The sequence below is a fragment of the Micromys minutus genome, assembly GCF_963924665.1.
Source record: "Micromys minutus genome assembly, chromosome: 2".
NCBI lineage: Eukaryota > Metazoa > Chordata > Mammalia > Rodentia > Muridae > Micromys > Micromys minutus.
In genome coordinates this window covers 17,187,359-17,211,289 of record NC_137971.1, presented here as the reverse complement: position 1 = coordinate 17,211,289, position 23,931 = coordinate 17,187,359, and the positions used below count along the sequence as shown (strand labels likewise).

General features: G+C 46.9%; 1 protein-coding gene across 1 annotated transcript; it reads right to left on the bottom strand.

Moving 5' to 3' along the window:
- Positions 1–419: 419 nt before the first annotated feature.
- GOT1 (glutamic-oxaloacetic transaminase 1) lies at positions 420–23,023 on the bottom strand. The gene is made up of 9 exons (XM_080911729.1): positions 22,821–23,023; positions 14,974–15,155; positions 7,589–7,712; positions 7,051–7,163; positions 6,713–6,817; positions 4,816–4,966; positions 4,564–4,729; positions 3,392–3,534; positions 420–1,222 (listed from the first exon to the last, which is right to left on the bottom strand). Exons 1-9 carry the CDS (start codon positions 22,936–22,938, stop codon positions 1,083–1,085), a joined length of 1,242 nt encoding a protein of 413 aa, XP_080767855.1. The 5' UTR covers positions 22,939–23,023; the 3' UTR covers positions 420–1,082.
- Positions 23,024–23,931: the final 908 nt, after the last annotated feature.

The window sequence follows — 23,931 nt, the reverse complement described above, 5'->3', positions numbered from 1 at the left end:
TAACAAAAATAAGAAAAGGGGGCTGCTAAGTCAGTTAGGAGCACTGACTGTTCTTCCAAAGGTCCTGAGTTCAATTCCTAGCAACCACATGGTGGCTCATAATCATCTGTAATAAGATTTGATGCCCTCTTCTGGTGTATCTGAAGACAGCTACAGTGTACTCACATACAAACAATAAATAAATCTTTAAAAAAAAAAAAAAAGAAAAAAAGGAAGGAAGGAAGAAAAGAAAAATAAGAAAATGGAGGATATCCTAAGGATAAACCTATAAAAGCAACAGGGACAGTGGTGATCCCACTAGAACTTTTGATTTCAAGAACACATTTTGGTTCTTTCTACTTTTTGCCACTAGTGAGTTCCTGTAAAGACTTCATTCTAAATCGTGAGTCACACAACTCATTAATGTATCACAAACTCAATTCCATTTGTCTTGATCAGTATTTTATTTTCTTAAATGAAACGGAACACAACAGAATAGACTAAGAAAATATCACAACGTGCCACATATCACAAGAGCAAATACCATTTGGTGGAGCTTTCATTTCCGTTAAATATGTAAATCCATTTGTGTGTCATGATATAAATATTGGCCACGGTTGCCTTAAAAAGACTAATGTTCCAGACCGGGGACACGACCATGCGGGAAGATCAAGGGGCCGAGAAACAGAGACGGGTGGAGATGATGAGTTTTAATGCCCCAGCCAACACCCACAGTCACATCCGGCTCTTCAGACAACTTGATCTTTGGGACTGGACTTTGTACAGAGTCAAGCAAAGTGCAGAAGCCCGCGGCTGTGTGGGAACACTCCTACAGAATGCTACAGAGGAAGGCAAGGTGACTGTGTCTCATATCAAAGTACTTTTTATTCTTAAATAACCTTAATCTGCTCTGGTTTCCAAAAGGCTTTAACCCCAGGCCCCCCCGGGTTCATTTCAAGAAATGTCTTCTCATGTGGGACGAGCTAAACGGCAGCCGCCTCCTTATGCTAGTCATCTCTGATAAGGACGTGTGCAGCTAGGTGTACGCAGGCAGGAAAGTTGTGACAAGGACTGCTTTGGTGGCATGAACTACTCATGCTTCTTCACTGGATTTTGGTGACGGCTTCATGGATGGAGGTAGCCACGTAATCTAGGTTCTTGGTGGTCAAGCCGCACATGTTGATCCGACCGCTCGGCAGCAGGTAGATATGCTTCTCATTGACCAAATACTCGACCTGCTTGGCTGTAGAGAAGACAGGAGGGCAGACACCGACTTAAGCAGTGGACACTCGGCGATCATGGGACACTCACCATCTTCCTTCTTTCTCTCTAACACAGACACACTCAACAAAGGGAGCTACACTGTCCTTTTGTGCAGTCAACAAACAGAAAAACTACTCGCTAGATCCCAGAAAGACTCCTCAGTAATTCATGTTCAATTTTCAGGGGATTCACATAGGGCCACGGCAGAAGGGGGGCTTTGAATCCCAGATGGTCTCCCAGCCAGACTTTGAGTACCCATCTCGACTGAGAGCGACCATCAGACACACAGGCGGCACCCTGACAGGGAAAACTCGTTACTCGATAGCACCTTTGGGTCTCCCCGAGTCTGGCTGCACGGTCCTGAGCATCCAGCTACCTCCACTCTCCATCCAGAATTTCATCTCACAGTACATCTGACAGGAGCCCATCACAAAGATAACCGATGTGTAAGTGAGCCAACAGGCTGAGAAACTCCCCAGACCCTGTGACCTAGGACCACCAGGTCCTAGCCTCTGGACCACCAGGTCCTAGCCTCTGGACCACCAGGTCCTAGCCTCTGGACCACCAGGTCCTAGCCTCTGGACCATCCACTCCTCAGCCTCCCTGGATACAGCAGGGATTCCGTGTCTGCAGGAAAACCCCACATATGAAAGCAGAAAGGGACAGACACCGCACTTCCTCTGTCACCACAGTGATCTTGTTTCTCTGCAAAACTGTGAATTCTAGCATGTTTTTTGCTTAATTAGCACATTAAGAGCGGAGAATAATAAAATCGCACAAACTAGTGGGCAAGCATAGCATGCCAGGCGGTGTTCTAAGCGCCTCGGTATTCTTGGTGATAACCTACTGTGCCCATTTTACAGATGGGCACAAGAAAAGTTCAACGTGCTGAATGAAAGGCTGCATACCACCACACCTGGCTCTGTATGTTTTCTTAGTAAAATGAGGGGAAGAAAAACAAAATGGGACAAACTCTGTTGTTATAAAACAATGAATTAGCTGGGTGGTGGTGGTCGCCTTTAATCCCAGTGCTTGGGAGGCAGAGGCAGGCAGATCTCTTGCATCTCAGGCCAAGCTGATCTACAGAGCGAGTTCCAGGACAGTCAGAGAGAGCTACACTGGCTGGAGTCAGATGGTCAGGTTCGGTCTAGTACTACCACTCGTCCCGTTATGATAAAACCATCTTCCTACTCTAAATCATAGGAATAATGCTCTCATGGGGATCTCTCTTCTTGTGAGCTCTTAGAGGCTCTCACACCATGCTCAGTCCCATTTTTCCCCAGCTGCACAAAGATGACATCTCAGTGAACTGCACCCCACAATCGTGAGGACACCTGCTGCTAACCAAGCCACTTGCCACTGTGTGGGGCAGCCTCATTTCAATACAAATCTGTAGCAATCTTGATCACATCTTTCTATTTATCTCCTTTGGCTTGTTCCTCAGCCCATTTCAAGCTTTAGAACTGCCAGCCCTGATATTGGCTGAGGCCTCTATCATTTCCCTGACAACAGTCCACAACACACATCCCTCCCTAGGGCCACCAGGCTGACAGGCGTGTGGTCACTCTGCACCAATGTAACAGCAAAATATCCAGCAGGCACTCAAATTTCTTACTAAGAAATGGCTCCTCTGTCATACGAAACTCTGCTGACAGCTGTTCAGAATCAAGCCCACTGGATTCCCAATCAGCTTTTAATCCCAACTACCTACCCCATTTTCACACTTATGACCAGGAAAAATAACTTTACAACACCTTTTCAAGAGTACTACCTAGAGGCTGCAAATGCCCTGTTAAGCTTGGTCCCTAAGGAATCAGGTAGCATTTATACTAATTAAGGTAAAGCCAAAGGCACATGATAATGAATGTATGAGAAACTGGTTATCAATTAAAGATCCAAGTTACAAATCCTGTTATTTCCAAGCTAGACCTGAGCCACTTTCCCACCTACAGAAAGAGAAAGTAACAAAATCATAGGTCAAAATGCCAGAGCACAACAATGCTCTTGAGACTGGAGGATCTCAGGAGATCAGACTGAGAAACCTAACTTGCTCTGGTCCAAAGTAGCATCTGACAGATTGGCAGCAGCTGCCTAAGAATTGTTACAACTGTGTGCATTCATCTGCTCAGGGCATTGGGGGGCCACTTACGGTTCAACCCAGTGAAGCTGAACATTCCAATCTGATCGGTGATGTGAGACCAAGTCCCGGGAGTCTTGAGAGCTTCTAGTCGTGCCCGGAGTTCGGATCTCATGGTCAGAATCCGGTCAGCCATCGTCTTCACGTTACCTTTCCTGGGACATGGTCAGTGGTTATCAATACGCAGAAATGCATAGGTCTAAAAGCCGTAATGTAAGCCAGGCGGCGGTGGTGCATGCCGTTAGCCCCAGCACTCGGGAGGCAGAGGCAGGGAGATCTCTAGTGGGCTTGAGGCCAGACCAGACCAGCCTGAGACTCACAAGCAAGACCCTGTGCCCAAAACAAATGCACAGAAACACCCCACCCTGCAGTTCGGACTGAAAGCTCATCATGAGCTCACAACCTGTCTATTGTGGTACCTGGGTTCCTGGTTAGGTGAATGACCAGCCAGAGACACAGCCACGGAAGGGAGTCAGCAAGGCCTGTGCTTACAGAGTCCAGCCATAAGACACTAACACCCCTTTCGGGACTCACTGGAGCACCGATACCAACAGTAGCAGGTACGCCGCTAAGCCTAACTGATCTATTTACCACACACCCAGCCATGACATGAAAGCCATGGTCTTCTTAAGATAAAACACGGATCTTCATCCTTAGGTACATTTTTCGATTCCTGTGATTTTAGTTATCTTTGGTTAACCAGTCAGAAAACATTAAGTGGAAAATTCCAGAAGTACTGTCCGGCTTTACAGAAGGCAGACTGGGCTATGGAAGCACTGACATCCACTGCAGGGCTTCTCACACCTCAGATGCTGTGTTGCCCTGCACGGGTGATGTGGGTATCAGTGTGGCTTTGAGGAAACTCCTGAATTTCAGAGAGGTAAAAATAATCGCATCCTGGAGCTGGGGGGATAGCTCAGCGATTAATGGCACTAGCTGCTCACCCTGAGGTCCCGAGTTCGAATCCCAGCACTCACGTGGTGGCTCATGACCGTGTTATGGGATCTGATGGTATGCAGGTGTACATGTAATAGAGCACTTATATATGAAAGCAAGCAAGCAAAATAAGTTTTAAAAGACTGCATCTTGCTTCTTTCAAGATAAAAGGACCAAACCTAAACAAATGCAGCAGAACAACTCAGCTATGCACTCCTGCCCCTGCCATCAGGATTCAAGCCCCTTACCACTCCTTGAAGAGCTCAGGGTCAGAGAGGGTGGTGGCCACGATCCGAGCTCCCTGGGCTGGGGGATTGGACCAGGTGATTCGTACAATCTTCTCCATTTGGGAAAGGACCCGAAGGATGCTGTCCGATTCTTTCCCGACCACGGTCAGATTCCCCACTCTCTCATCTAAGGAGAAGATGAGAACCAGGCTCAGCGGCTGACTTGGTGTTAAGGGTTAGGGAGGCAGGGCTGCGACTCTGGAAAGCACTCACTGTAGAGCCCGAAGTTCTTGGAGAAGGACTGGGCACAGAAGAGCTCGAAGCCTTCAGACACAAAATAGCGAATAGCCCACGCATCTTTCTCTAGGTCTCCAGATGCAAAGCCCTGATAGGCTGAGTCAAAGAAGGGGAACAGAAAACGGCGCTGCGAGGAAGGAAAGCGAGTCAGGGTAGGACGTCCTCCAGAAGCGGCCTCGGACATGGGCCCTTCCTTCCCACTTGGTGCCTGGAAGGAATTTCTACCCACAACCTTCCCTGTGTTTTTTGTCTGTACGCATTCATTTATCTGCCCCTCTCACTCTGCATCGAGGTCTGTTTCACAAATACCAAGCAGCAAACACTGGTTTCAGAAACCTTCCCTTAACAGTGTGAACTCCAGGGACAAGATGCAGCTTTGGCAACAGGGCTCATTTCTGAAGCTTAGAGGGGCTGTTGAGTCACGGATCCTTCTACAGGAATTCTGGGTAAGATAAGCTAATTAAGTGAGGTCCGGCACCCGTGAGGACAGCCTCACCAGCTTCTCAGGAGGAAGCAGGCTCTCCATTCTAACAGGCTCTCACAATGAAAGGACAAACTTCTTCCCTCTCCTGAACCGTCCAAACCAGAAACCAAGAGTGTACCTTCACTCACACGGGGAGCTCTCCCCTATGTCCGGTGGGATTCTTGTAGCTCACACCAGCAACACCCAGCCAGCTTCCACACTGAGATACCAGGGTAAATACTCCAGCTCCTCACTCCCAGAACTCCAGGAAGTAATGAAAACGTTCTTCAGTTCCTTAACTAGTCATACTGTCTGCCTGGGTGGGACTTCGGTCATCCTCCCCCTCCCTTTCCTCCTCCCCCTCCCCTTCCTCCTCCCCCTCCCAGCATTCCATTAGCTCCCTCCTGACAAAGCCTTCTTATCTCCCCCTTTGAAAGACTCAGCGTGGGGACAACTTCTTTCAGGAAGCTTTAGCCCACCACCAGCAAAGAAATCTGTGCTGTATACCCCAAGGAACTCACCCAAGCCTTAACTCAAAACACTGGAATTACTTGAACACTAACCCCTGAGTTCTTCCCCAAACAGGTTATGTGCTCTTCAGGGCAGGGGCTATATCTGACCCTACTACCAGACCCCAGTGGTACCCAACACCTAGCAGTTCCTTAGTAAGTATCCCACAAGCATGTTGATGGACAATATACCCTTTGAGCTAGAAATTCTCATCTGGAAAGCAATCCTAAAGAGATAAAGTTTTGCCCGGTAGTGGTGGCACACACCTTTAATTACAGTACTCAGGAGGCAGAGGCAGATGGATGGATCTCTGTGAGTTCAAGGCCAGCTTGGTCTACAGAGGGAGTTCCAGGTCAGCCAGGGCTACACAGATAAACCTTGTCTCAAAAAAACTGATTAAAAAAAAAAAAAACAAAACAAACGTGAGGGAGAGAATGTGTATTTGTGTGTGTGTGTTTTACTACATAAATAAATCAGGTCAAGAAATCTGAAATTAAACATTCCTCAACCGATTTACTCAATCCCCCTAGATGGCATATCTCCATGAAAGAATCATATGGAATGAAATATGTGCTATAAACCATTAAATATTGTATATATAAAGAGAATATAAACAAATAGGGGAAATGCTGCAAAATATTAACAAAACGATTCCTCCTTTGTAAAACAGATACACATTTTAAAAACCACACTCTCTGATACTCCATCCACCAAAACACTTACTAGTGTCTGTATGAGTAATAAGAGTTACAATTAATATCTATTTTCTTCTTTGGACTTCTCTCCGTTTTCAGGATCCTTCGGTGAGCAGGCTGTGTTTTTAAATAATGAAGAAATCACAACTAAATAAAACTAATCCACGCAGCCTGCTTAACGGAGATGCTCTGAAAGAGCCGTTACCTTCATGACAGCAGCGATCTGCTTCCATTCCTCTTGGGTCGGGTCAGTCCCAGTTGGATTGTGTGCACAGGCATGGAGGACAAAGATGGAGAACTCAGGAGCGTTCTGAGGAGGAGAAGGTTGCGTCAGCTCCGACAAGGCAGGACTCGGACATGGTCAGCAGACACGGGTCACAGAAAGGGGCATACTCTCAGTGTCTCACACACCTCTCTCAGGTGCTACCTCAGAATCCACTCTCTGACTGGGAGAAAGTCTCAGGTTCTAACTTATCAACTGACCCGAACGTTTTTCCTGCTGCTCCTAAACAGAATTCTCTACTGCTCCTCTGTATCACCCACCTCCAGATCATTCAGGAAACCCTGGAGGTCAAGTCCTCTCTTCTCTGCATCCCAGTAGCAATAGGGCCGAATGTCTTTAAAGCCAGCGGCAGAAAACACAGCATTGTGGTTCTCTGCGAAGCAAAGGGACAGAGGTGAAGTGTCTTTCAAACACAAGGTGGCAAGAGTCAGAAGGAGCACAGGTGAGCGTCGGGCCCTCAGGCTCAGTGTCAGATGGGCGTTGTAGAGGTTAGCTATTGAGTTATACCAGGAACAAGTTCAACCAGTTACAAGAACTCCAGACTCGCAGCCTCCGGCAGGGCTGCCTGCTTTCTATATCCACCTTTACAGTGGGAACCCTAAGGATAGAACACAGTGCAAGACTACAGAGAATCTAGGGCAAAGGCACTCCCAGCTGAAATTTCAGCAGCCGCTTTCTCTGGGTGCTGCTATAATCCACGACTCCCCAAAGCTAGCCCTTCCAGGGATAGATTACATCTCCCATGCAGTCACCGCAGTCACCGAGTGTCATAAAGACACTCCCAGCTGCTTGGCTCACCCCAGGTCGGTGACGAGACGTAGATCGGCGTGTTCTTGTTGTCTGTGCCATTGTACCATCGCGACAGGAAGTCAGCTCCAATTCGAAGGGCTCCGGTCCCTCCCAAGGACTGCACACCTCCAACCTGAAAGAGAGGATTTAGGGTCACGGGTTGCCGATGCTGAGATCAGCTAATATTCGAAAGAGTAAAATAATCATGAAGGCTCCTCTGTCCTTTTGCTGTCTAAAGCTCCTCAAGTGGATGAGTTCATCTAAACTTCCAACAAGCACCCTAAGATCTTATTGCTTGCTCATTCTACGTGGGGAAACCACGAGACAGAAAGGTAAGAGATGAAGTCCCTGCTCAGTCACCAGAGAGCAGGACAGCCAGGCCTTTAATGTCATAGTTCTGACTCCAGGGGGAACGTCCACCTTGAACACAGGTAGAAAGGCCTAGGCCACGCTATGTGTGCCTTCGAAGGGAACCCATCTGTTGAGCACCCATCCAAGATGGCTCCTTTCAGTAGGATCCCGAACATTCACTTTGTTTACTTTAAGCCAGCCCTTGACGCCCATCTATCTATGGAATGCATGTGTATTAATCCCCAGAAATGTGTTCTCTCAAACAAAGATAGCAGACAGATTTTTTCCCCTCCTCTGTTCAGTTTCCTCTCAGCCTAAAGAGTCCTAATACAGGTGGTGATGAAAGCCCTCTATTTTATCATTTAGAAAAATACCTTCACCTAGAGTCCCATTTGTCTTTCACATACAAAGTAAACCCTATGTCCCCAGTTGCCAAATGAGGATGTAGACTGAGAGAAATCAATGGTTCACAAAAGGACAGACAGCATGGATGGGCGTGGATGAGGTTTTCCAGCTCTGCTGGACATGAATGAGGTCTTCTAGATATGTATGAATGGGCATGGATGAGTCTTCCAGCTCTGGATCTGTGCACTGCCTTCTATGTCACTTCAGCCACCTTCCTTTGCTCTGACCCTTCGAATTCTAATGAGGCTTCAGCATAACTCTTGTAGTACAGATAAAAGACATAAATAAATTAAATGCTGCCTATGAAGTCTACAAGATTAAGAACAAAAGGATCACATTCAAAAGTCTGTAAATAGAGGGAGGTGGTTAGGATGCTGTCTTGGTTAGTGTTTCCATCGCTGTGAAGAGACACCATGACCAAGGCAACTCTTATAAAGGACATTTCATTGGGGCTGTATTCCAGGTTCAGAGGTTCAGTTCATGGTCCTCAAGGCAGAAAGCATGGCAGCATCCAGACAAACATGGTGCTGAGAGAGCCAAGAGCTCCACATCTTCATCCAAAGGAAGCCAGGAGCAGACTGGCTCCCATATGGCTAGGAGGAGGGTCTCCAAGCCCACCCCATAGTGACACACTTCTTCCAACAAGGCTCCGCCTCCTAACAGTGCCACTCCCTAGGCCAAGCATAGTAAACCACAGATGTAGCACAAGAACATTTGCCTAGCATGTGAAGGGCTCTGGGTCCAATCTCCTAAAAGGAGAGAGGAGGAGAGAGAGCGCGCAAGCACCAGGCAGTAAGAGGCACACACATTCAACCCCAGCACTCAGGAGGCAGAGGCAGGTGGATCTCTATGAGTTTGAGTCCAGCCTGGTCTGCAAAATGAATTCTAGAACAGCCAGGGCTGTTACACAGAGAAACCCTGTCTCAAAACAAAATGAAAATAAAACAAAACAACGAAAGAAGAAGGGTGTGGTTTGAACAGAAAATGCCCACCACAGGCTGAGTGTCTGAACACGTGATCCCAGTAGATGGCACTGGGGGGGGGTGTAACATTTGGCAGATGGCGCTGAATGGGGGTGGGGGGTATGTAACCTTTGGCAGGTACCGTTAGTTCTGTGGAAGAAGTATTCACTGGAGAAGAGCTTTGGGGGTTTATGCCACACCCCACTTTCTGTTCATTCTCTGCTTCCTGCACAGGACTGAAGACGTAACTCTCAGCTGCCTGCCACACCTCCCTTTCATTAAGGACCCGAACCCTCTGGAACCATAGGCCAAAATGAACTCTTTCCTCCATAAGATGCTTTTTTGATCCTGGTATTTTATCATGGTACCAAAAATTAATTAATGCCAAGGGATGCATGGCAATCTCCTAACAGCAGCAACTTCGGGAAAGACTCTAGGAATAGTCACAGGGACCTCGTTCTGTAAGTTGGTTTTCTTTGAGCTGTGTGTGTGTGTTTGTGTGTTTATGTTTGTGTGGGGGTGAATGTGTTTGTGCATGCCCACAGACGCCAGAAACAGGTTTTGAAATACTTGGAGCTGGAGTTACAGGCTGGCCAGTGTGAGTGCTACAGCATCCAAACCCCAGCCCTCACAGAGCGGTAAGTGCTCTCAGCCATAAGAGAGCCCTACGTGATGATTCTAAAGACATGCAAAGAGACCCGTTCCTGTGTTATTTGTAAGATGTCATAATTTAAAAAATATATTCAGCTGTCTTGAGTTTGCTCTGGCAGTGGTGTGACATTACAAGATTCTCCAATGCAGCTGACTTAAAGTTAATGTGATGTAGGCATGTTTTTGGTCATTATGGTATCTGAAATAATAAAAAGGTTAAAAGAAAACCTCCCATTAGAGGAGAAAAGCTGCCCTAAGTTCTTCTAAAACTCTAAGCTAACACTAATGCTAAAAGACAGCAAAGTAAGAGTAATCCAGGGAGTAGAGGTCCTGGGGTTAGCCCCGCCCTCCCTCCTGGTCCAGAAGCAAACTGTGTCAGAGTGTGATTTCACAGGACTGAAAACAATTATAAATCCACTTCACAAACATGAGCCACCAATGTGACATATGACACGTGAACTACTAAATTCTCAAGCCATCATGCCCGAAAGTTAAACACTGGATGGCTTCAGCGACACATTCCTTACTCTAGATATCAACAATTAACAGAAACTGCTTTTTGTGAATAAAAAAGCAATTGGTCATTGTAGAAACTGGACAAGACAGTCTGCATCTCCTTTCTATGTTGACATGTAACTGCTAATTCTAGGAACATGTCCAGCATCATAATTTGCTCATGTTATTTCACTGTGAGGAGAGCAGAGCTCACCAGAAGCTGTTTGCAGCCAGGGTCACATGTCACCTGGGTGTTATAGCAGCTCTCGCTGTATCTGATACACAGTACCACACAAGCGCCTGCCCAACAGGCTAAAGAAAGAACCTAGTGTGGAAAAGACCTGAGGCAAAGCAAGATCCCTCAGACTCCTTGAGGCTGAGATCTCACTACAAGGAAAGGCATCAAGTCAGCTCTACCATGGCTACCTGCCATGCCTGCCGAGGCTTGGTAATGGCAGAGCCCGAAGCACTACTCTATGGGAGAGGAAAATGGACATTTTGTCTGAATCCTAGAGTCTGAAAACAGAATAGTAGTAAAAAGCAGTGAGGGTCCCAGAAATTGTGCTCCACTGAAGCAAAATTTGGTAACTTTAAACTTCGAGAGGAATGCTGTCTAAGGGAGATGACGACATTACCGTTTGCCTTCTCGTTCATTCTTCACGTCTTGTCTCCACTACCCCTTCTCCTAGTCTGGCCACTCCAGTTGAAACTGAATCCAGCCTCCCTCCCACCGCCACCACCACCTCCTCCTCTCTGTCCCACAGCATTTGACAACTTTAACACAGTAAAGGGAAGCAGAGGCTGTTTGGTTTGTTTGGTCACTGCTGGGTCCTAGGATCTAGCAACGTGCCTAGCCCCTCTGACAAGTGACTAACTCAAACATCTGAGACCCTCCGAAGTCCCCTGAGCTACCTGTGGAACGTGTAGAGAATGAATGAGCCGTGATCCCTAGCCAGGATCACAAACTGTGAGAGAGAGAAAAAGCCTTATAAAATTAGACATTGTAGGGAGCTGGAGACATGGCTCAGCAGTTAAGAGCACTGGCGACTCTTGCAAAGAACCTGGTTTCAGTTCCCTGCATCCACATGGTGACTCACAGCCATCTGAATCTCCAGTTCCAAAGAATCTGAAGCAGCATTCTGACCTCCATGGGCACCAAACATTCACATGGCACATGTATACATACAAGCAAAATACTCACACATATAAAATAAAATAAAGATATTTTAACTTAGGCATTAGAGTAAAGCCACAATGAGTTCTGTCATTCCCGAACTTCAAACAGCCACACCATAATTCAGAGAACATAAATAACTGGCCACACCTGAGCGAAATGACCCTTGATCAGGTTTCGAAGGTCTCAGAGGTGCGGACTAGAGAGTTGGTGAAGGGCAGGAGAGAGATGCCAAGTTCAGAGACTGAGGACAGGACCAAAGGTGCACCATGTGGAGAAAGGGAGCAGGTCGCACCATTAGCTCTTTTTATAAGGAGGATCTCTCTACATGTGGTGTGGAAAATGTGCTGAAATGAAAAGGAGGCCACAAGGCCAGTGAGGCTACTACAGGAGTCTACATGAACTAAGATAGTGACCAGGGATGCAGAGAACTTCCAGAAAAAAAGAAAAGCTCAGAGCTCATGAGCAGCTGTACCCAGGGTAATGCAGATGCCGGGAAGGATCCCAAAACAGAAACTTTATATATCTGAGGCCGTAAGCCAAACTAGACCAAGAGAGAAAAATGTGTTCCCAGGTCAAGGCCATGAGCCCCAGGCCAGGTTCTTACAGTCTTAGGAGGTCAAAACCCAGATCCATGGACAGAGGAACACTGTCAACAAAGTAGCCGTGTTGAGAATACAGTTTTCTTAGAGAAGCAGCTCCCCAATATGGCTTCTGATTTGTCAACAACAGCCCCCAACTGATTAACCTACAGAGAGAGGTACCCCACTCCTGGTTGCTCAAGTTCCCCACTTTCAAATTTCATTAAGATTGTCTACTTCTGGACTGTGGTAAATGCAGAAGCTTGCAACTGGTCAAACTGCAGAGAGTAAATGTCTGTGGAGCATCAAGCCACAAATGGGACATCTATAAAACACTAGCACACACAGACACACAGAGAGACACAGACAACCAGACAAACAGGCATTGGTGCACGAATGCGCGCGCGCGCACACACACACACGCACACACACACAGACACACACACACACACACAGCTCAGGGACCACTGAGGAGGGAATGGAAGGTTTTTAAGAGCCAGGGGTTGGAGAGGACTGGAACACAGCTGTGTGTTCTGGTCACGACAGGACGCTTGCACTGACGGGTCCTGCGGTGGTGCTCAGCGTCCCAGCGTGGAGTGGGAAGGAAGGAGTTCGTGAGTCCCCATCCCTACCCCTTACTTATTGAGCACTGCTGGCTTCTGCAGGAAGGAAAGGTCAGTTTTTCTTCGGGCTGTGGCTCCTGGTAGGCAGCATGCTCCAATGGATGGCCTTACATCATCTATGAGCTTATGGGCAGCACAGACTTAACTCAGTGTATTGGTTTTTTTTGTTTTTGTTTTTTTTTTTAACTGAAGACAGAGTTGGTCTGTGAGAAACAGAGATGGGTCTGACCAAAATACACTGCATGGAGTTCTCAGAGGAGCGATAAAACTTCAAATGTACAGTCCACTTTCTGTCTGGGGAAACACAGGATTTTTGGGGTGGCTCTTCCATACCACCCTCTACCCCCCCCTCCCCGGCACACAAATCCCACCTCTTCCGTAGCCAAGGGCGAGATAAAGCCTTACAGAAAAATCTAGTGAGTGTGAACTTTGATTAATTACTTGTTTAATCAGTGTCCTGGGTTCCCTGACCTTCACCAGAGCCTCCCTGCTCCAAGACACCAGTAAGAAAACAAGCAGGAGAGCCACCTTTATATCCCCTTGCCTTTCAGCTTATCGGGACATCTGGAGAAGAAAAATCTGCTGTAAACAACAGACAAGAAACACCTGAGACCACTCCACGTGACCCTCCCAGTGTGCGAACTGTGACCTGCATTACCACGTGGCCAGGGAGGAACGGGGTGAGGAGGGCAGCTGATTTCCATTGCTCAACACCTAACCGAACTCTTACTCTCCCCTCCCACCCAGCCAGGTTTACCTTGCTCAAACACTTTCCTTAGGTAACCCTTGCACAAACTGTAGTCTTCAGGCGAGTGTCTCTACAACCAAAACTTGCTTCTGCCCACCACTGTCCCTGGGCCACCCCCACACACTCCTGTCCCAAGAACAGGATTGATGTGTTCTTATCTTCTCTACTCTGTGGTTTTTTTTTCAAACCTAGATAGAGTTTGGAGTCATTGGGGTCACCTTTTAAAAACACTCCCAAGCCAGGACGCATACCCAGCACTTGGAAGGCAGAAGCAGGTGGATCTCTAGGTTTGAGGCCAGCCTGGCCTACAGAGTGAGTTCCAGGACAGCCAGAGCTGCACAGAGAAACCCTCTCCTAATTAATTTATTAATTTATTAATTTATTAATGTATTTATTTATTTATTTATTTAGCTCAAGTCCCATTTGCAACCCCAAGAGTACCTCCCCACCCCCGAATCTCTCCATCAGCACTTCCCACCACGCACACCCTGCCTCACGGTGTCTGCTCTAACACACACTCATTCTTGCACACATCTCTAGTTACAGCCCAGGCAGTTCAATGAGAGCGGCGGGGGAAGGGCTACAAGAACTACCACAGGTAAGAAAAGGCGGGGAGTCCCGATCCTTGAGCGTTGAGGGATCAAAGACACCTGAGAATCCAGGTAAAACTAAGGAAATTTCTCCCCAGAAATAAACGGGATTCTGCATATAATTTCAGAGGAGAGCCCCTATGCTAGAACCTCTGGTGGGATTATGAGCTACAGATTGTTTTCTCTCTAAACTCCAGATACAGAGAACAAACAGGTAAATGGTTTGCCTGTGGAAAGAAGCAGTGGTAGAGAGGAGTCTATACAATCCCATCTCTTCAGAGTCCATGAACTTCTTACTGCTTGGCTTTTCCAGCAACGACTTCAACGTTGAAATCTGACAATGTGCCGGACAGAGCTAAGTGAAGCTGAGCTCTGCATATGGTCATAATTATCTGCTCACATTGATTAGAAAGGTATTTGGTGGGCTGGACAGATGGCTTGGTCATTAAGAGCCCTGGCAGCTCTTCCAGAGGACCCAGGTTTGATTCCCAGCACCCATGTGGCAGTCCAAGGCCATCTGTAACTCCAGTCCCAGGGGGTCCAATGCCCTCTTCTGGTCTCCTTGGGTACCAGGAACTCACCTGTGGCACAGGCAGACATGCGGGCACAATGCTCACACACATGAAATAAATTAAAAAGGTACAAGAGGTCAGCTTACCTTCAAAGCAATAACAAAAATGCATTTTCCGAGAATTCTTAAGACATAACTTTCAATATCCTCAGGCAAATCGAACTTTTAATTTTTTTTTTTTTTTTTTTTTTGTAAAAATATGTATGGTCCCTAATGAGAAGCCATCCACACCCCTAAACTCACCCGATTCTCCTTGAGAGCTGGGCTGTTGTCCCCAAGTACCAGTCGAGAAGCATGGTTCCGGAACTCTGCCAGGCCCAGGATAGGCAAGTACTCGTGATTCAGACTGTTGTCGTTAGCGATCTTCTGTTCAACCTTCCTCACTACTGGCAAAACCCAGGGCTGAGAGTCATCTGTGCGGTATGCTGAGTAAAGGAAAAAGAGTCGCGCAGAAACGTCAGGCGTTGTCAAAGTCAGCGTGTCTAACCACAGACAGAGAAAATTCCACCACTTTCTAGCCAAAGCAGGACACAGACAAACAAAAGTGCATTCAGTTGCTGCTCCAAGCCCTGGGCACACAGGACAGACTCACTTCCCCATCACCACCACCCCTCATTCAGATCATACAGCTTTTAATGTGATCTCCAGAACTGGAAAGCTGAAAACAAAAATTGGGGTATCACAAACACCGGTCAAACAAGAGGGGGCGGTGTCTGTGAGTAGAAGCCATCTCTGTGATTACGTCTCTATAACCAGTGGAGGTCCCATCCCCGTGCCTCCCAAGAACGCTCCAGAAGAGCCTAGGTTGGGTGTGTCCAAGCTGCAGCCCACAGCCTGCATATGTCCCAGGAGATCTGTCAACAAGACCCAACAGATCTGTAGACAATGACAATGTCATGCGATGTCAAAAGGTTGGACGTGTCTGCCTTGGAGCTACTTCACAAAAAGCATTGCACCTCCAAACACAACCACAGAGAAAGGAGGAGAAAACCAAAGAATGTCTGCCCCTTCCAGCTGACATCAAAATGCAGAAGCATGTCACACGGGAAACCCATGTCCTGTGCCTGGTGCACAGCAACAGGTTACACAATGACCAGGGACCCGCTTAAACACATCTTTGTCCTCTCTGCGTATTTTGAAATCAGCCGGTGTTTATATTTTCACCGTTCAGACACTCACTGCTTCCCATTGCCTTGAACTGATCTAATCAATTATCTAGTTCACAACATTTAATCAGGCTACACAGTAAACTTCTAAGCATTCCTCCAACATTCTGGTGTGTTTAGCATATTCTTGGGCTGTTCTGACCTCTTCTTCTCCTTCCAATTTCCCCCTGCACTACTCTATAAGGTTATGCTGGATTTTACAGGCAGCTGTTTTGGCCTTGACCAGAGCCAAAAATCTCTGAGCTGATCCCAACTGGGGTCACTTCTGTCCCTACTGGGTGAGCTAGCAATCCTTTGCCTGTGCAGGTGAGACCAAGTTCTAAGAGTGATTCTGACTTAATTTTAACTCATGTGCATCTTAGGGTGTCTTCCTGAACAACACACATTAACTATAAAGGTTTTAGCTCAGCCCAAATATAAACACTCAACATTACATTAAACACTACAGTCTCAGCATTCTGACCCCGGGCACGAATATACAAGCTCCTCATCTATTGCCAGCATGCTTATTTTATAAAATATCGGTCATACCATCACATGATTTCCAACATGCTTGTTTCTCTTTCACTTCGTTATATTTTACGGGTATCTTTTTAATTATCTTAATTATCTTGCTAAACTAATGGGGCTTCATTTATTTAATTTTATGTACATTGGTGTGAGGGTGGGGTGTCATTGGAACTGGAGTTACAGACAATTGTGAGCTGCCATCTAGGTGCTATGGACTGAACCCAGGTCCTTCAGAAGTGCAGACAGTGATCTTAAGCACTGAGCCATCTCTCCAGCCCTTAAGAGTATCTTTTATTGTCAGTATCATTCTGATAGGTGATGTATCTATCTATCTTCATGCCCCCACTCTGTCCTCTACATCTGCCTAGTTCCCAAATCCCCCTCTCTACACATAACTGTTGTTTCTTATATATCAGTCCAGAATTCCCCATAACACACAGGCAAATCTGGCTTCCTGCACTTGGTAATCTACAGTTTGTTACGAACTATTCCCTTCCTTGTTTTTGCCACTGGATGGCCTCTTCATGTTCATACACAGAAAGATTCTTTGTTCTTCACAGCTGCTGATGAATAAACCAGATCAGCCTCACGTCGAGCACCCAGGTTGTTTATTATGTAGGCTATTAAAACAATTGTTTACTATGTCAGCTATTAAAACACTTGTGTAAACCACCCCATTCGCAGGTCATGTCACGTGTCAACAAATACATCTGTAAGTTGCAGGCTTGAAACGGAAGTGCTGATGGATGCGCGTTGGGACAGATACTTCCAAGTTGCTCTCCAGGGCTCTCCATCAATTCCCATGGGCCATTGTGAATGTGAAGAGCGTCTGCTTCCCCACAGCCTCACCCAGTGAATGCCCAGAATGAATGCGCACTTTGTGTCAAGCCGGTTGCATATGCAGTTCTCTTATTATGAATGCAAGTGGAAGCTTTTCCTATGTTGAGCCACCCACGACGTCACCATGGATGAGAAGACACTCTTTCCTATGTCTGAATTCCTATTAACCATGGTTTCAATTATCTGCCATTAGACACATTGTGCTGAATATTCCAATATCACTAAGTGTGAATATACTCACAGAAAATACCTCAAAGTATAAAACTACCAAGCCAAAATGTCGACAACAAACAAAATACTTTAGCATGTTTAAGCCCACTTTAGGTCATATATTTTTAAGAGAAATAAGTGTTTTCTATTCTGTCAGATAACTGTATTTTCCAGAAATGAACCATCAGTAAGTCCAAGAAATGTGACATCTATAAGTCCAAGAAATGTATCAGTGTACAATAGAAATGTGACTGGGAACAGCCCCTCACCACCTACAGTCTAGTCTCTGGGCTGGTGAATCAACCTCAGAATATGACTTACAGTGTCCATATACTCTTAACCCCCTTCAACAAATAGTAAAGGTTTACTTAACCAGGTGGAACCTGATTGGGTTTCTTTAAAGACATACAAACACCTCCTGAGGAAGAGCTGTTCTTGGTACCCAGTCAGAGCTGAGGCTAACACTGCCAAAGTGCTCCTGGAAGTCTCTGGGGTGGGGGGGGGGGTGTGATTTTAGGTGGGATCTTATTACTGTGAAGGTCCTCAATTCCACCAAACCCCCGTCCTTTGAAAACCAACTCAATATTGGGAAATGTGGTACCTGCACCAGCCCCAGCAAACAGAGTTGAATAAACTGGATGTATAGAGACAAGTATAAGGAAAGAGATGCTGTCCTGTGACACCCAAGGCCATTTCAAAAGAGGACTCCCGGAGACACGGGATGGATATATGTCTGCGCCACACAGAAAGGATTCCATCTAGACTAACCATACGTGAGCACATTTTTAAAAGTCAGTCCTATTACCTTGGGTATCTGTGACTGGGTATTGCACACATGATATAACTATGCTGTGTGTCAGCATTTACGAGGATATATTCCTAAATTATTATTCTAAAACTATTATCCTAAAAATTATTCTAAAACATGCAAGAGGAAGAAAAAAACACCGTGCGGTGTTCTTACCGTTGTTATATACTCTGGCCACCCCACATCCCCCCCCCCCAAAAAAAACTACCCTGCAATACTTGAGAGTGTGGTTAACTATACTATGAGAGGAAAATTGCCCATTCAGCCTCTCACTGCCCAAGGTGACGGGAGCAAGGACAGCAAGCATAACAGCTAGCCACCGTTCCTCCTCTCCCGGGGAACTGCTGTGCCTGTCCTGTTTTGCTCTTTCCTACTGCTACCCACTCACCCACTGTGCCAGGCATTGGCTAGAAGAAGCTACACCGAGATATCCCTGTCTTCCGGGAAACAGGCCATGCTGAGCCTTACATTCTCCATTGTGGGTCAGGGAAGATCTTACAGAGGACGTTCGAACAGTGAATCAGGAAGGGTTTAAAAGGTAGACGGGAAGAGGGGCGTTCCAGTCTGAGGGGCACCTGTGCGTAAGCCTGACAGCATAAGCCAAACGGCTCTGAAGTCTCTGGGGCAGGCTCTGTGGAGGAGCCACAGGGAGTTTACGGTCTGGGGAGTTTCCTTCAAGAATCTTGTCTTAATTGGAAGATCCAAAAGGGATCCAAAACCAACACCTGTACATTTACAGAGTCATCTGAGCGACACCACAGAGTCAAAACCCAGAGGACAGAGAACAGGAGGCTCCCGAAACGATGCAGAAGAGAAATAATGAAGACCTGAAACAAGGCAGTGATGGAGGGATAAAGAAAAAGGAAGATAGACAGGCAGACCTCTGAGGATGTGAAAAGAGAAAACCGGGAACTCAAAGACCAGACTCATACAGGTGGGACCAGGAAAGGGTGGCTGGTGATCCCCACAGCCATGGAGTCTGGATAGTGCGTGGGTGGTGGGTAGGGAGCTGGTGAACATATGGCAATCATAAGAAGGGCCCAGGAGAGGAGACCCAGGATGGTGAGCAATAATTATAGACACTACTGGAGACTGAAGCCACGGTAATAACAAGGATTTACTAAATACTTTGTACATTTCTTTAATCTCATTTAATTGTTTTAACAAACCACAAAATACATAGGTATTAGGAGTCTGGAAACTGAGGCCAGAAATTATTTGCCAAAGATCATAAAGATAATAAGAGTTAGGCTGATATTACTGAGTTCAACAAAAGCTTTTGTGTTCTCTCTCTCTCTCTCTCTCTCTCTCTCTCTCTCTCTCTCTCTCTCTCTCTGTCTCTCTCTCTCTCTCTCTCTCTGTCTCTCTGTCTCTCAGATCTCTTGCTCTTTTACTCTCCCTCCCCCTTCTCTCTGCAGTAGCTGATGCCTTAGGAAATCCTAAAGCCCTCAGCCCAGGGCACTGTATCAGGAGGAGCCTTCTTATCAGCACCCTGCCGAGCTCTGCTCAGTGACCTATGCATCTCCTTTCTTCCCGAGTGAGCCAGTGAGCTTCCGGGACAATCACAGGGTTACAGACAGGCCCTGAGGTCTTGTTTGCAGAAAAGAAGAACAGAGAATTAAATGGTCAAACTAGAGCCTTCATCCTCCTGAGGGTCCCCCTTCCCTCACCTACCTGCACCCAAGAGCCCATGCATGCCTCTAAGTCTTTCTCCAACTTCTGCTCTGAGAAACACCTGGTGCGGCTGACCTAACCAACAATCCCATCTGAAGAGGAGAGAAACCACATCAAAAACAACTAAACTAGACCAAAAGAAAGAAGGTAAGTTCTCATTTTTAAAGGGGGGTGGGGAGGAGATTTAAAAAAAGAGAGCAAGAGAGAGAGAGAGAGAGAAAAGGGAGGGGGCTCTGCCTCTGAGTGCCTACCACACACATGTAAGACCTGTCGTCAGATCTCAGGTACACACATAAAGAGCTGGACATGGGCATGTAACCCTAGAGCTCCAAACAGTAGAGACAGGCAAATCCCTGAGATCTCTGACCAGCTAGTCAGTGAGCATTAGGTTCAGTGAGAAACACTGTCTCCAAAGACAAAGTAGAAACAGTAGTGTAAGACACTCAGTGTCGACAACTGGCCTTCACATGGATGCACACACATACACAAGTATACACACACACACACACACACACACACATACACACACAGAGAAAGTAAATAAAAAATAAATAAACAAGAGACTTTGCATCATGTTGGACTTGTGTCTCGCTGTCCTCAAAAGTGCTCTGAGAAACACCAAGCCCACCAGTTCCATGAACTCAACAGTGAAAACTGGGACCTGCTGCTCTGTTCAATGACAAGAAAGCTGTTGAAATCAGTCCAGCAAGAAGAAAACTCTACTGGGAAGCTATCTGCAAGTAGGAACCAGCTAATGAGATTACAGCAGCAGTTTATTCTAAAACTGCCCAGCACTGCAAGACAAAACCTGAGAGGAAGCTCTTCCATTACCTTTGGCCTTGGGAGGAGCAGCCTTCTCGAGCAGTAATTAATTAGTTTCCTTTACAGAGAGTGTACTGAGGTGTGTTAAGTACAACAGGACAGGCATATGCAGAAAGAGGCCTTTTAGTGCCCTGTTCCTCTGTGAGCATCACCCACACAGAACAGGTCAAGGGTTTGATCACATAGGCCACAGGCCAGATCACACTTCACATACAACTGTTCCTGGGTTTGGGGCCTTGGTTAATTGTTGTGGTCAATACACTTACCCCGCACTGTGGCACTACCCTACTGACAGAACTGTGGAGAAGAATCACGAAGGTGCTAGAAAACCTTGGAGTGGACTCTTGATAGATTCTAATTGTCATTCATTTCTGTCACCTCATTATTCCTCTGCTTCAAGGACATCAGATAACCTTTGTCAGAGTCACAGACACCCATGTCTCATGCCTCTTCTCTCTGAGGGTTACTGGTTAACCCCAGGCCAGCAGAAACATCCCAAGCAGAGAAGAGTCCAGAGACCCTGAGGCCTGAGACCTGCCTAGAATTCAGGGGTCAAACTATACTTTCTCAATCAGCCTCCTTCCTTGCACACAGGAGAGCATGAAAAGCAACCTCCATTAACTGCTGTAGACAGAATGTACGCTTACACACCTAACTCATTTGCTCACGTTCTTAGGTTCCTGGAAACAGTGACAAAGTCAGGTCACTGCTGAAAGGGGTGTCTCAACCAAAGGCTGACTCGGCTCATCTGGACTGAAGGTTTTCGTGTGCACGAATATTTCACTTCTGAACTGATGTCGCAAATTTCAGTTTTTGGTTCTTAGGCTGAAAATTTCTTTTTTCTTTTTTTTTTTTTTTTAGGCTGAAAATTTCTATACAACTTCTTTCAAGAGACCCTCAAAGAAACAACAAACAACAATAGAAATAGCTTACACTTACATAACTCCTACTTATACACCAGACCCCACACCAAGCACTGATTGCATTAAGTCACCACTGCAAGATGGGCCAAGCAATCAACCTTGCTAGCTCTTCTATCTATGCTAGGCTGTAAATAAACAATTGGAGATTCTGGGCTGGATTTAAATAAAGAGCTTATAAGGTGGTTTTTATCTTTCAGTATTTCTCCCATTCTGCTGGCTGCTAAAAACATCAAATTGACAAAACAACTAATACTGACCTCTTTATGTTTTATTTTGAAAGTTACATAGAAGCTGAAAAAAAAGTATCTATTCCTTATTGTCCAGGCATAAGAACCGAGATTCTGAATTCCCTTCTCCCGCACCCTCTGTTGCAAAACAATTCTATTTCTTCTTTATAATCTTCTAGCGTTTTCAGTTCGGGTTGGTTCCGGGCTAATGACAGCATCCTGCTCACTTTTCCCTCCTTGACTGGCCTTTTCACGTGGCCAAATGCAAACCAAGCTCTGGAGAGCTTCAAACATCAAAATGCCAGTTATGACAACGTCACTGAAGGGTCTAGTTAAAGGGCTTGAGAGACTTTACAACACAAACGTCCTTGGCCTTGGCGGAAGGCTAACTTGACTCAAGGCGAACAATCAGGAAATGAAAACACAGATGTGTGAGGCCTGAACTGGGCTTTCACCTCACCTGCTCCACTCTGAGAATAAACCAAACCTACATCTTCCTCATGTGGGTTAACAGGCTTCCTAACTACTCGCTCAGGCCGGACCACAGCTCCATTAGGCTAACACTCTTTCATTCCCAGTTCCAGCTGACCATGACGCCAAAGTTACCAGACTTACCTCTCCTTACCATCCTATCTTTGCTTTAGAACAAGTACTATAAAGAAGATAGGGTGGAGAGACAAAAACTACTTTTGTGTCCCAGATGTTACACCTGTTCTATATGACCTTGAACACCGCCTCTTTCCAAGGACTCTGTATCGCCATCTGCAAAATGGGTAGGTTGGTGATGTCCTCGTGGTCCCAGCCTTTCCTCCCCGGTCCTATCTCTCAGGGAGGCACCAAACTAAGCCTCAGCTCCTCCTACGCCCACCTTCCCCAAGGCTGCTCGCATTCCCGGGCACTGCATCCTTACCTCCCACGCCGAGGTTAACCTTGCGGGGATCTGGATCATCCCGGAAGTCCGCAGTGAGCTTAAAGACCAAAACCGGCGGGGCTTGCGGAACCTGGACAAAGACTGATGGAGGAGCCATCGCGATGGAATCCGCCGAGACCTCTAACACGAGCCGGGAGCTGCTCCGTGCGGTGTGGGGACCGGTGACTGGAGGAGACTCTCACCTTCACCGGCAGGCGGGGCAGCCCGCGGCTTCCAATGGCCGAGCCGCGTCCGGAGCTTGGCAACGAGCTTAACCAATCACAACCTTCTGACAAAGAAAGGTTAGGCGGGACAAGACTCTGTTAGCCAATTCAAGAAGAGGATCTTATCGGGGGCTTGTATGATGCAACCAATGCGATGTACACCGGAGGAGGTGTGGGCAAAGACTAGGATGATTGGCATAGCGTTTTCCAATCGCTGAGGCTTTTATTCCTTGGGGGTAATGAGGATGGTGCTGGTGGCGGGAGTCCCCAGAGGACAACCTCCTGACCTTCTGGGGCCTGTAGACCTGGGCGGTGGCCCGCCCGTGGGAATAGTAGAGAACAGGTCTTTCTGTACCCGCTGAGCAGGTTGCTGTCCCCGCCAAGCTCCGGCGGTGCGCACGTTCCTGCGTTGGCCAGGCCGGGCTGACAGCCAAGTCCCCGGCACAAGACTAGTGGTCCGCCTGGACAAGCTGTACCGGATCGTGGGTCACCTTGACCATCTCTACTCACTGCTTCCCCCAGAAAGAAACCTGAGGGCGTTGTCTGCCTTGATTTCTGGCAGGGGAGACCCTGCAGAAAGTAAGGGATGAGCACATGCTAGTTTGAGAATTTTACCCCCAACCCCCCCACCCCGATAGGTAACCGGGTGTTGAGAGGGGGGGCCTTAGCCCTAAAGGACCTTCAGGGATCTAGCGAGGCCGCCCTCTGTAGCATTCCACCCATGCGTGCTGTCATCGATTGGCAGATACCCAAACTGCTGCTTCTTTCTCTCAGGTCAGGCTGCTTGCTCCTTCCCCTGAGATGCTATTTCTGTCCACACCCTTTCTCCACCTGTTGACCTTGAAGATTCACATCTGCCAACCGTCTAGAAAACCTTCTCTTAACAT